The sequence below is a fragment of the Oryctolagus cuniculus genome, chromosome 11 (genome assembly GCF_051225735.1).
Source record: "Oryctolagus cuniculus isolate XC-2025 breed Fujian yellow rabbit chromosome 11, ASM5122573v1, whole genome shotgun sequence".
Classification (NCBI taxonomy): domain Eukaryota; kingdom Metazoa; phylum Chordata; class Mammalia; order Lagomorpha; family Leporidae; genus Oryctolagus; species Oryctolagus cuniculus.
The window spans coordinates 122,959,268-122,971,462 of NC_142877.1; the positions used below are offsets into that span (position 1 = coordinate 122,959,268).

The 12,195-nt window shown below is 61.7% G+C and overlaps 1 protein-coding gene across 3 annotated transcripts in view; it reads right to left on the reverse strand.

Annotated features, from left to right (window-relative positions):
- Positions 1-3,033: 3,033 nt before the first annotated feature.
- Positions 3,034-12,195, reverse strand: part of BRD1 (bromodomain containing 1) — a 45,264-nt gene continuing 36,102 nt past the window's right edge. For all 3 annotated transcript variants that reach the window (XR_016216443.1, XM_051839199.2, XM_051839197.2), the window contains 5 exons: positions 7,254-7,389; positions 6,754-6,881; positions 6,129-6,238; positions 5,873-6,027; positions 3,034-4,332 (listed from right to left, as the gene is read on the reverse strand). Coding sequence is in view for 2 of the 3 variants with exons in the window: in XM_051839199.2 (XP_051695159.1) it covers positions 4,149-4,332; positions 5,873-6,027; positions 6,129-6,238; positions 6,754-6,881; positions 7,254-7,389 (713 nt within the window). In the remaining variant the exon portion in view is untranslated. The remainder of the gene's footprint in view (positions 4,333-5,872; positions 6,028-6,128; positions 6,239-6,753; positions 6,882-7,253; positions 7,390-12,195) is intronic.

A 12,195-nucleotide genomic window follows, 5' to 3' on the forward strand; every position in this document is an offset into this window, starting at 1 on the left:
AGGTGGCCTGGAGACGGAACTGCATGGGCACCGAGGCCCCCGCACCCCAGAGCTGTGGCCGCCGCCCTTCCCCCATCCTCCTGCCCCGTGGCCCCATTATTGCACCGCTGTCCCTTCTCAGGGTACTCATGCCTGGTTCCACCACGCTAAAACGGCAGCCCTGGGGGCCGGCGCTGTGGGGCCGTGGCGGAGTGGGCTAAGCCTCCGCCTGCAGTGCCGCCATCCCATGTGGGTGCTGGTTGGAGGCCCGACTGCTCCACTTCCCATCCAGCTCCCTGCTAATGCCCCTGGGAAAGCAGTGGAAGATGACCCAAGCGCTAGGGCCCTGCACCCATGTAGGAGACCCGGAAGAAGCTCCTGGCTCCTGGCTTCGGATCAGCGCAGCTCCTGCCATTGTGGCCATTTGGGAAGTGAACCAGAGGTTGGAAGAGCCCTCTCTCTGCGTCTGCCTCTCAAATAAATAAATCAATCTTGGGAAAAAAAGAAATTCTGGTACAAAGCCTCTGCATGGGAATCAGACACAGGCACCAATGGGCTTGTGGCCCTGCCCTACTCAGCAAGATCCAGCAGCTGCTCCTGCTGCAGCCATCACACCCACATCCCACCCAGGCACCGGACAAGGAAGAGCACCCCCGGAAGTCACACTCCCAGGCCTCTGTCGCCTGCTGTAAGGGAATCTAGGTGCTGTGTCTGGGGTCAGGGGTCACAGCCGGACAAACACAACAGAGGGAGGTTTCGGGGCACAGTGGGGGCGGAGGCCACCGCGGAGCAGCAGCTCCACCAGTGGGGGCTGAGCAGAGGTGGGGGGCGGGGGCCCCAGGGCCCGTGGGCAGCCTCCCCAGACCGGCTCAGCTCTGTTCCGCCCTCCCACCACACCGCACTTGCAAGGGGCACCTGCCCTGGGGCTTCAGGGCAGAACTGTTCCTGGGTTGGGGGAGGGAGAGGGCCCACCTCTGCTCCCTCCTGGAGGGTGGCCCCTGGAGGAGAGGCTGGGAACAGGGCGCCCCCAGAGGCCAGGGCTGCAGAGGCTTCTCTCCTGGTCTCCCGTCTGCCTCTGCTCCAGCTCTGGGCCACGCAGGGCTGGGGGGGGGGGGGCACTTGGGACCTACCAGCAGGGGGCGTGGACAGCAGCCAAGCCCCAGGAGGCAGCCCCGGTCCTCAAGGCCCCCAGACCAGGAGCCCAGCCCCCCCCCCCAGCCCGAACAAGCACTTGAGTTTGGAGCAGTGGCTAGTGGGGTTAAGAGGCAGCCTGGGGACGCCAGTGGCTCCTGTGTCCCCGCTGTGCTGTGGCTCCAGCTCCTGTTGATGCGCGCCCTGGGGGCAGTGATGGCTCCAAGTCCTTGGGTCCCTGCCACCCACACAGGAGACCCCGATGTCTGGCTTTGGCTGGGCCCAGCCCTGGCTGTTGCGGGCACTCGGGGGGTGAACCAGAGATGGAAAATCAGTCTGTGCCTTCCAAGTAAATAAACAAGACAGAAAGCACCGCCCTGCTCAGCGATCCTCTGGGCCCTCGCCCAGGCTCCTGCCACTGGCCGGTGGTGGGGCCACTGCCGTCTCCCTGGGGGCCCTCCCCCAAGCTGCCCCTTCATCCAGCTCCCCGCCCCGTCCCTAAAACTGTGGCCCAAAGATCCCATTCGCACCTGCACCCCGATAACCCCAGGGCAGAGGGAGGCACCCAGCCATGCCCAGATGACCCAGAGCCCCAGGGGACCCCAGTACAGGTGCCCTTCCTTAAAGGACCAGAGCAGGAAACACCCACAGGCAGCTCCCCCGCGGGAGCAGCCCTGCCCGATCGTCTGGCTGGTGTTGGGGCGCAGGCCAAGCCACTGCTGACGACCAGGATGCCACATCGGGTCCCAGCCGCCCCACTTCTGACCCAGCTCCCTGCCAACGGCCGGGGAGAGGCCATGGAGGACGGCGCTAGTGCTTGGGCCCCTGCACTCATGTGAGAGGCCCGGATGAAGCTCCTGGCTCCTGCCGGGCCCAGCCCTGGCCACCGGCAGCCACCTGGGGAGGGAACCAGCAGATACCTCCTTCTACAACTGCCTTTTTTTATTATTATTATTTGACAGTTACAGTGAGAGAGACAGAAAGGTCTTCCTTCTGTTGGTTCACCCCCCCAAATGGCCGCTACGGCCGGAACTACGCCGATCTGAAGCCAGGAGCCAGGTGCTTCTCCTGGTCTCCCACACGGGCGCAGGGCCCAAACACCTGGGCCATCCTCCACTGCCCTCCCGGGCCACAGCAGAGAGCTGGACTGGAAGAGGGGCAACCAGGACTAGAACCCAGCGCCCATATGGGATGCCGGCGCAGCAGGCGGAGGATTAATCAAGTGAGCCACAGCGCCGGCCCCGCAACTGCCTTTCAATAAAAGAAATTTAAAAGCTTGTGACGGACAGGATAGAGGCAGGAGGGTGTCCCCAGGCGAGGGGCTAAGGCTCTGGACGATTTTCTCCTACAAATAAAACATCTCAAGAAAGAAAAAGCGGCAGCGCTCCCCAGCCCTGAGCTGAGCGGAAGTCGGCGATGGCTCCAGGAGGCCCCTCGGGCACAGGATGCCCAGCCCTGCACAGCAGCGTCCGCACTGGCCCCTGGGCTCAGGACCCAGGCCATCAGCTGTCTCCAGCGAGGAGCCCCGCCCACAGCAGAGTGTACCCGGGACACCATGACAGCCTGGGCAGACAAGCTGGCCCCTGTCCACCAACAGCTAGAGCAGGGTGACAGGTGGCAGAGCTGGGGGCCGGCAAGGACCCCTGCCCACTCCCAGCCTGAGCACTCACTGGTATAGGCCAAAGGGAGAGGCGAGGCCGACTCCGGAAGCTGGGAGAGCAGCCCCCTGGAGGTCGTACAGCCGCACGGACAGCGACGTTCTCTGCGCCCTCCGCCGACCGACCCCGCCCCACGCGCTGCCCAAGAAGCACGGGGCTTAAGCTGGCCACCTCCCCCTCGGACACGGGGCGAGCCAGTCCTCTCCCCGACCTGCCTTCCTGGAGGGTGGCCCACACGGGCCACAGCAAGGGAACAGCAGGGACAGAAACCATCCAAGGAAGACTTTATTTCCAAGTTCCCATGGAGATGTTACAAACAGCGCAGACTTAAAAGAAAAAAAAAAGAAAAAAAAATTTTAAAAATTTTAAAGTCGCTATAGCTTTAAAGTAAAAATAGGATTAGGCAAAATAATAAATAGCGCCTCCCGTGACAACGTTCAAGACGCGGGCGTGCTGCCCACCTGGCCGAGCCCCGAGCCCCTGCAGCCGCGGGAGGCAGGAATGAAATGGCCACACCGTCCAAATCGTGACTTTATTTTTAATATAAAAAATGCAAATTTGGAAACCCACCCTACTTTCCCCCCTAACATAATGCTTTACCTCTTAAAAATAAAAATAAAGTACTAATTCTATATACATCACATGTACCATACAAAAATGTATCCAAAGTTTCTATTGCTACCAAAGTGTTCTAAATTAAAACGAGTTACAGAAAGCCCCTCATTGTAAACAAAAGATTACAGGTTACAAAATCAAAGCACACATAGGCCAGGGTCATTTACAGCCACGCAACCAACTCGAATTTTTATGTGCCTGTATAAAATGCATATTCAATATACCTTTGCAAATTTATTTTTCATTATAAAGCAAATGGATACAGTTTCTACAATAAATAACCCGCCGGGGGGCGGGGGAGCCTGGGGCAGCCGGACGGCGGGCTGCACGGGCGCCAAGTGCGTCTGCTGGCGCCCACTGCTCCTCCTTCCACAAAGTACCATTCAAAATAATGTCATTTTCTCTCCTAAAATACACATTTGTCACTGTAAATTTACATCCCGTCTTATTAAATAAGTGGTACTCTGTGTAAAGAGCAAGATTTACAAAATTATTAAACATTCAAAAGTCTCTGTTAAAAAAAGCTACAGATCAAAGGAAGCGAGGCCGCGGCAGCGCGCTGCGGGGCGCCCGGGGCGCGGCGGGCAACACACCGCCCCGCTGGGCGGCCGAGATGGAGGTACAAAACTCGGAACCAGAACCTCCCCCTCCCCGGGGAAAAGAATTCAAGAACTAGGACTAAAAATCAGAATAAGTTAAGTTTTAAACAATATACAGTATGTACAGCTTATCAACACTATGGACAAGGGCTGTGGCCGTGCCGGCTCAGTCGATGTCGCTGAGGTCGCTGGCCGGCTCCCCGTGCACGCGGCTCAGGTGGTTCATGGCCCGGTCGAAGGCGACGCGCACGGCCTTGCGGATGCTCGAGTTCCTCCCCTCCATCATCTTCAGCTTGTCTATCGTCTCGTCGATCCCCAGGGGGACCATTTTGGATTTAGGCAGCCACTGCCTGTTTCAAGGGAAAAAGGGAAAAAGTTGAACAAGGGAAGACGGCCGGCACGCCCCACTTCAGTGCTCCCCAAACAAGCCCAGCCCCACCCAGGAGCAGAGCCACCCCTGCTCTCCCCACAGCTCTCGGGGCTCAGGCAGCACAGAGCCCAAGTCACCTCCTCCTCCTCCTCCTCCAAACACCCACCAAACACCTCCATGTCCTAAGCTACAAAGGGTGGGCACGAGAGACATGCATGCAGACACGCATGTACACACACTCAAACGCCTGTGTCCTAAGTGATACAGGGTGAACACAGGAAGACATGGACACACACACACACACACACACACACGCACACACTTACCAAACGCCTGTGTCCTAAGTGATACATACACACACACACACACACACACACACACCAAACATCTGTGTCCTAAGTGATACAGGGGAACACAGGAAGACATGCGCACGTACACACACACACACACACACCCCAAACGCCTGTGTCCTAAGTGACACACACACACACCAAATGCCTGTGTCCTAAGTACACACACACACACACACACCAAACGCCTGTGTCCTAAGTGACACACACACACACCAAACGCCTGTGTCCTAAGTGACACACACACACACACACCAAATGCCTGTGTCCTAAGTGACACACACACACACACACACCAAACGCCTGTGTCCTAAGTGATAAACACACACGCACGTGCGCACACAGCTAGGCATGGGCAGAGGTGAGTGGCTGCCCGCAGGGTCAGTCAGGAGAGGCAGGGGCACAGTCACTGCATCCTCCTCACATGGGTCCTGAGGGCTGCACTGGGGCGTGCTGGGGCCTCCAGGTGATCTGGGTCAGAGTGGCCAGGCACAGGTGGGGCCTCCTGCAGGAGGCCCTGGGTGGGTAGGGGGACATCCTGGCAGAGGGTCAGGGCCCAGAGTTCTACTGTGGACACAGCCAGGAAATGAGAACAGCCAACTTGGCTGGGACCAGACAAGAAGGATCGGAGGGGCCGGTGGTGTGGTGCAGTGGGTTGAGCTTCCACCCGCCTGCAGCATCGGCATCCCATGTGGGTGCCAATTCGAGACCCGGCTGCTCCACTTCCGATGCAGCTCTCTGCTGTGGCCTGGGAAAGCAGTGGAAGATGGCCCGAGTCTTTGGGACCCTACACCCTCATGGGAGACCAGAAGAAGCTCCTGGCTCCTGGCTTCAGATCAGCTCAGCTCCAGCCGCTGCAGCCATTTGGAAAGTGAATCAGCGGAAGGAAGACCTAACTCTACCTCTCAAATAAGTCTTCTTTTCTTTAAAAAAAAAAAAAAGAGAGAGAGAGAGAGAGAGAGAGAGAACTGGAGGCTGTGGGGACAGAGAATGACCAGTGCTCGGTGCCCGTACCATCAGACTACACCCACCTCGGAACCCAGAGCAGCACGGGCCCCACCGGCTTTAGTCTGTACGGGGCCCCCAGCCCACACGGCACAGGCAAGGCCTGGCAGACCCTGGCAAGTGGGGCCCACAGAGGCTGAGCCTCAGAGCGAGGCCTCCACTCACCAACTCCTCTTGTTATCAAAAAACAGAACCAGAAACAACTTCTCATCCGACTTGGTCTGCATGTGCTCGCCGATCCTCAGCACGTCCAGGGGCGGGGCCGGGATGGTGACGCCGTTGTGGTGGCCAGGCACCCGCGGCATCTTGGGGTCAATGATCTGCCAAGACAGACAGCTCGGTCACACGTGCCACCCGCACGCCGGCAGGCCCACCGGGATGGCCGCCCGCTCTCGCAGCAGCTCCGCAGGAGGGGACTCACCAGTGCCGGGTAGGAGGGGTAGCCGCTGCACTTGGCCCACACCACTTTCAGGGGCTCCAGGACGGAGGCCGCGGCCTCGGTGGAAATCCACATGCTGTTCTGGCCCACTTCTGGGGAGAGGAGGCCACTTCTGGTGAATGTGGGAGGACACCCAGCACCCCCAGAGCCTCCCCCCAGGGCCCCTCAGCCCGCCATGGCCACACCTCTTCAGGCCTGGAGGAAGCTGACAGCCCCACTCCTCCCATGGGTCCAGGGCCTGGCACCCCATCTCTAAGGCCTCTCAGCAGGACCCCTCCCAAGACCCTCACTCCAGGGACACCATTCGGATCCAACATCACAAAACTAACACCAAAGTTCTGGACCCCACTAGCAACTGCCTGCTCTTCTCACTGCCGCTCGGCTCTCAACCCCAAGCCCACCTCAATAGCGGGGAGCTACACCACCCCGGGAGCCCAGGACTCTCCAAGGGCCCTGGCCATATGACAATCAGGACCACTGGGGCCAGAACCCACAGAAGCCACAGCGACTCCGCCCCCAGCATGCAGCCCAGGCCCTGCTGGGTGCCAGTCTGGCTACAGGGCGCGGCTTGGTGAACATGGCGGAGTGAAGCAGCACGGCAACTCACCGGCTGCGATCCTGGCCGCCTTGGCGTAGTTGCCGTTCTCGATGCAGGAGATCAGCTCGCTGCGGTCCTCCAACGTGTGCCTGCGCACCAGGGCAGGCTTGCCGCGCCCGCACTTGGGCACACTGAAACTTCAGGAGGAAGGCACGGTCAGAGGCTCCTCCCGCCAGGACAACACCCAGAGTGCAAGCGGCGCATGCCCACAGCTCGCCTCCGCCAGGCCCGACCCACACCGTGCCGGGCACGCCGGGCAGAGGCGGGGCTGTGCTCGCGGCTGTCTTGCTGAAGGCAAGCCTTGGTGGGGAAAAGACACGCACGGACGTAACCACAGATCTGCTTATGTCTGCATGTGGTTTTGTTCTTGCTTCTGGTTAGCTCCATGAACCAGAGCACTATGGGACAAAGGGGACGCGTGCACATGCACGCACACGGGCCAGCTTTCTCGTGAGGGCACGGGCGTGCGAGCCGAGCTCCCTGTCCCAGCGAGGGGCCGTGGCACCCACCTTGTTTCGCAGAGCGGGCTGCTGCTGGAGGAGATGCTGGACTCAGAGGCACAGCGGCGCCGGGGAGCGGCTTTCCTGCCTGGGCCGCTGCCCGGCTCCTGCTCACTCCTCGCGCCCCCAAAGCCATTGGTGAGACCTGCAACACAGGCAAGCGAGACTGCGTCAGCCCTCAGCAGCACTGCCACGCACAGTGGCACCTCAGAATTAACTTATCCTTACAGAGAACACAAGTACAGCACCCGCACCCAGCCCTCACAACAAAGTCACTGAATGAAACACACACAAGGCAGTAAACTCGAACAAAAGTGGTTCCGTGAGCGCTCATCTGGGAGAGCGCTCTAACTAGGTGCCCGTCACTGGCCCTGCGCTGTGGCAGAGGTGGCCTGCTGCACCCTGGGGGCTGCGCGTCCAGACCAAGGGGCCATCGCACAAACAGAAGCAGCTTCACACAAAGTAATTACATCCAAACACCTTGCTTTAAAAAGGCTGACCCAACACTTAAAGCCAGCACACGAGGGCCCTCTCAATCCAGGCCACTCCAAGTCACCAGCACCCAGCGCACAGGGGTAGTGCTCCCGGGGGGTGGGCCTGAACTCACCAAAGAGCTCCACAAACTCAGTACCTCGATCAGGCGAATCCGAGTCAACTCAGTCACTCCCAACCCGCCCCGGAACAGCCTGACCCCTGGTGTGTCCACAGCCCCTCGCGGGCCTTCCTGGCTCAGGCAGTTGGTGGTGAATGGCCAGGCTCCCTCCGGGAGGGGGAGGGGGAGGGGAGGGGAAACATTTTTCCTAAGACAGAATCCCATTAAAAACCAACTACACCCATTCCATTTCTTGGAAACACTTTGAGACCAGTGACTGGATCCAGCCTGGTCCTCCGCGAGCACAGCTCACTTCACAGGGCTGAGGCCCAGAGGCTGCGCGCGGGGGGGGGGGACCCCGCCTGGTGCCAGAGGCTGCGCGGGGGACCCCGCCTGGTGCCAGAGGCTGCGTGGGGGGGACCCCGCCTGGTGCCAGAGGCTACACGCACGGAGGACCCCGCCTAGTCCAGAGCCTGTGGGGGGGGGACCCCACCTGGTGCCAGAGGCTGCACAGGAGGACCCCACCTGGTCCAGAGGCTGCGCAGGGGGACCCTGCCTGGCGCCAGAGGCTGCGCGGGGGGGGGGGGGGGGGGGGGGGGCGCCTGGTCCACAGGCTGCACGGGGGGGACCCCGCCTGGCGCCAGAGGCTGCGCGGGGGGGGGGGGGACGCCTGGTCCAGAGGCTGCACGGGGGGGACCCTGCCTGGTGCCAGAGGCTGCGGGGGGGGGGGGGGGGGGGCCTGGTCCACAGGCTGCGCGGGGGACCCCGCCTGGCCCAGCACCTCTGCAGCAGGATGTACAGCAGGCAGGGCCGTCACGCTCGCTGCGACCTGAAGCTCTGCAGAATCGGAGATGCCGGGGCGACACCAGGCTGGTCAGGCCCCACCTTCAGGCCCCCAGCGACAGTTCCAGGGCCCAAGTGGGAAGTGCTACTTCCTCAGACACCGACACCCAGCTCTGCCCTGGGAGCCTGCCCACCCGGGACACCTGAGGGCCGGGCAGAGCCCGTGCCCTTGGGCCGGCTCCAGCGCCAGCACTCAGGGCTCCCAGCCACAGACTCAACGGTCCATGGACACGTGGGGCCGAGGCCAGAGACTGAAGCACCGCGGTCCAGGTGCCCTGGCCCGGCCTCGCCGGCCTGTGCTGTGGACACCGACTCAGGACTGAGCAGACTTCTGTAGAAAGTGATCTCCAACTTGTGCCAGGGCCTCCAATGGGAACGGCCTGGGAGCCAAGCGGCAGCCAGCCTGGCCCACAGGCAGGTGTGGCCGACTAGGGGAGGAGGAAGACCAGCCACAGCCACTCACAGCTCCAGCCTGGGGTGCTGCAAGAGAGCGGGGCACACGAGGCCAGGCCCCCAACTCCACACTGAGGGACGAGAGGGAGGCCTCGGGAAGCCCTCCATTCAGAGAGAGAGAACGCGCACACTTCTGCCTTTCAACGCCCCCCCCCCCACGTTTCATCGGAGGGCGCGCAGCACCCAGAGCAGCTGTGGACAAGGCTGTCCCAGGACACGGCCGAGTGCCAGCGAGCAGGGGGCGGGGCAGGTGACAGCAAGTCACCCTTCCCAGCAGGGGGCACGAGGAAGCCTGGCAGAGGGTCCCAGGGCCTCCCCCTGGTAAGGGGACGGAGGAAAGGCTGAAGGAGAGACCAAGGCTCCGGTCAGCTCTGCAGAACGGGGGCCCACGCGGGCCACAAGGCCCTGGAGGGCGTGCCAGGGAGCCTGGGCTCAGGCTGCTAAGGTTCTGCAGCCAGGGCGGCACGCCCCAGCGCCTCTGCCTGCACCCTGGCTTCCCAGCCTGCCCCATGGGCTGCAGCCTCAGGGTGGAACCCACTGGGACCGCCCCCTTCAGCAGCCCTCCGAGGACCTCAAAGGACACGTGTCCCGCAGGATTCTGAGCCCCACTCCAGACTCGAGACCCACACAGGTGACGCCCCGGGGGAACCCACGAACACCACACACACGCCTGTCACCCAGAACACAGCGGGGGCTCCGGCACAGGGTGTTTTAAATGCTGAGTGAAGCTGGCGCACTAGGGGAGTGAGTGAAAACAGGGCTCCTGCCAGGAGCCCACTCTACCCAGGACCGCCGGCCCAACCACTCTGACGAGCCAAGCAGGCCGTGGTTGCAAGGGAGGGGACCCCAGAGGGCCCCCAGACAGCCTATCAACCCTCTGCAAGAGGCCGGGAACCCACCCTGAGCAGCTCACGCCTGCAGCACAGGGCAAAGCCCCTGGCGGGAGGACAGGGGCTGGGGTCTGCATCCTGGTCCCCACTGCTGCCATCGCCAAATCTGCCCCAGAGCTCAGATGAACCTGACGAGTTCAGACACACACCAAGCCCAGTGCAGGACGAACGTCCAGTGCGACGACACCGGCCAAGCTGCGGACACGCTCTTACTCCTAGAAGTGCCAAAATGACCACACGGCTGTGTCTTCTCCACCCTGCAGTAGGCACTCAGCCACGGGGACCGGCACCGTTACACTGCAGGGAAAGCCACCAACTGCAGCGCTGGCACCCATACGGGCACTGGTACAAGTCCCGGCTCTCCACTTCTGATCCACCTCCCTGCTAATGCACCTGGGAAAGCAGCAGAAGATGGCCCAAGTGCTTGGGCCCTGGCACCCACGTGCGAGACCGGGATGAAGCTCCTGGTTCCTGGCCCAGCCCTGGCTGTTGCGGCCATTTGGAGCGTGAACCAGATGAAAGATCTGTCTCTAACTCTGCCTTTCAAATAAATCAATCAATCCTAAAAACAAACTCGGCAACAAAGAAGTTCGCAGACACCACCCTGCTCCATGAAGGAGGTCCCCAAGGGCAGGCACGGGGCACGGCCAGCACGAGACAGCAGCCAGTCAAGGGAAGACGTCAAGGGAGGTGGAGTATCAGGTAGATCCAGAAACCAAGACGCTAACAACCGAGTGAGGACACACGGCAGAGCCGTCTCCAGACAGGGCCACGTGCAGGACCTGGCCCGGCAGGCAGGCGTGTGGGCACCTGAGGACAGGCGCGGAGAGCTGGCGCTCGCGGTCTGTGCCGCAGCAGGTGCTCCAGCCGAGGGGCATTCTCCGGGCTCCCCTCAGAGGGAGGGCAGAGGCAGAAGGCGCCCGCCAGCTCAGCCCACCGCCAGCTCTGACTTACAGAGGGGTGGGCTGGAGGGCGCAGGTCTCCTCCGGGGCTGGGCTGGCTTTGTCTAGAGGACGGCGGAACTGATGGCTCCAATGCGATCCATGCGGATGATGCGGAAATGCAAGGGTGCAGGGGCCTCTGTGCTCCGAGAGGGCCACTGCGCACAGCCACTGTCCAGCTGCGGGAAAAAGGGAATGACCAGGACCCAAAGAGCGAGCGACAACCTGGTCTGGCTGAAAGGAAGGGACACCGACTCCTCCCCGAACAGCGAAGATGCAGAAGACAAGACTTGCTTTCACCCCCAACCACGGGCCTGGCAGGAACCTCGCGGCAACAGTCTCAAGGAAGGCGCAAGCAGCCCGTGCCAGGCCAACGCTTCTCGGTTGGAAGTAACTAAGCAGTCGCAGCAGAAGGAAGCTGCAAGCCAGGGCGGCTCCGCAGGCTCAGGCCCCCGCTCCAGGCTTCCCCAGGGCCCAAGGCACCACAGGCCCAGCCTACGGCACGGGACGGTGACAGGAGCGGGCCCACAGGTGAGAGTCCAGGATGAAGGAATCCGTTCTCAATCTAACTCGGAAGCTCGCGTGCACTGGAGGACACAGAGCGCTCCCTACAAGTTCAGAGCACACAGATGACCCAGGGGAAACGCGGAAGGTTCCGGAACACTTCGAGTCCTCAGAATGCGAAGAAGTGAAACTCGGAGCAAGAAATCCAGGCGTGCAGAGAGCACAAGGTTCAGGTGACGGCGAAGCCAGATGGACGGAGGACTGGCCACACTCAGACCACACCCAGCCCCGCCCGGGCTGGGCAGAGGACGCAGCGGCTGCCGCCTCGCGCTCCTGAGGTCTGTCTCAGCGCTAAGGCTCGCAGGCCGCTCAGAGTCAGGCTTAGGGGCTCACGCGATCCACTGACATCTACTGCCACTCTGGAATAAGAAAGCAGAAGTCTGTTCAGTGAGGGTCGACGGGCAGAGCATCCTTCCAGAAATGTGCAGCGCGGATCACCCGGTGAGGACCGCCTGCGACTCACCGTCGCCATCACACAGGCAGAGCTGCCCTCCAGCGTGGAGAGGCACAGAGGAGACCCACGGGAGGTCTGCAGGGCGCGGCCACCAGGCTGGTAAAACTAGTCCACTGCTAGAGGCCCTCAGGGACAAAGGCCCAGCAGGACCTAGATGGCCAGGCGAGGCCACCCGCTGGAAGCCGCCAGTGCCGGCACGGGCCCCAGGTGAGGG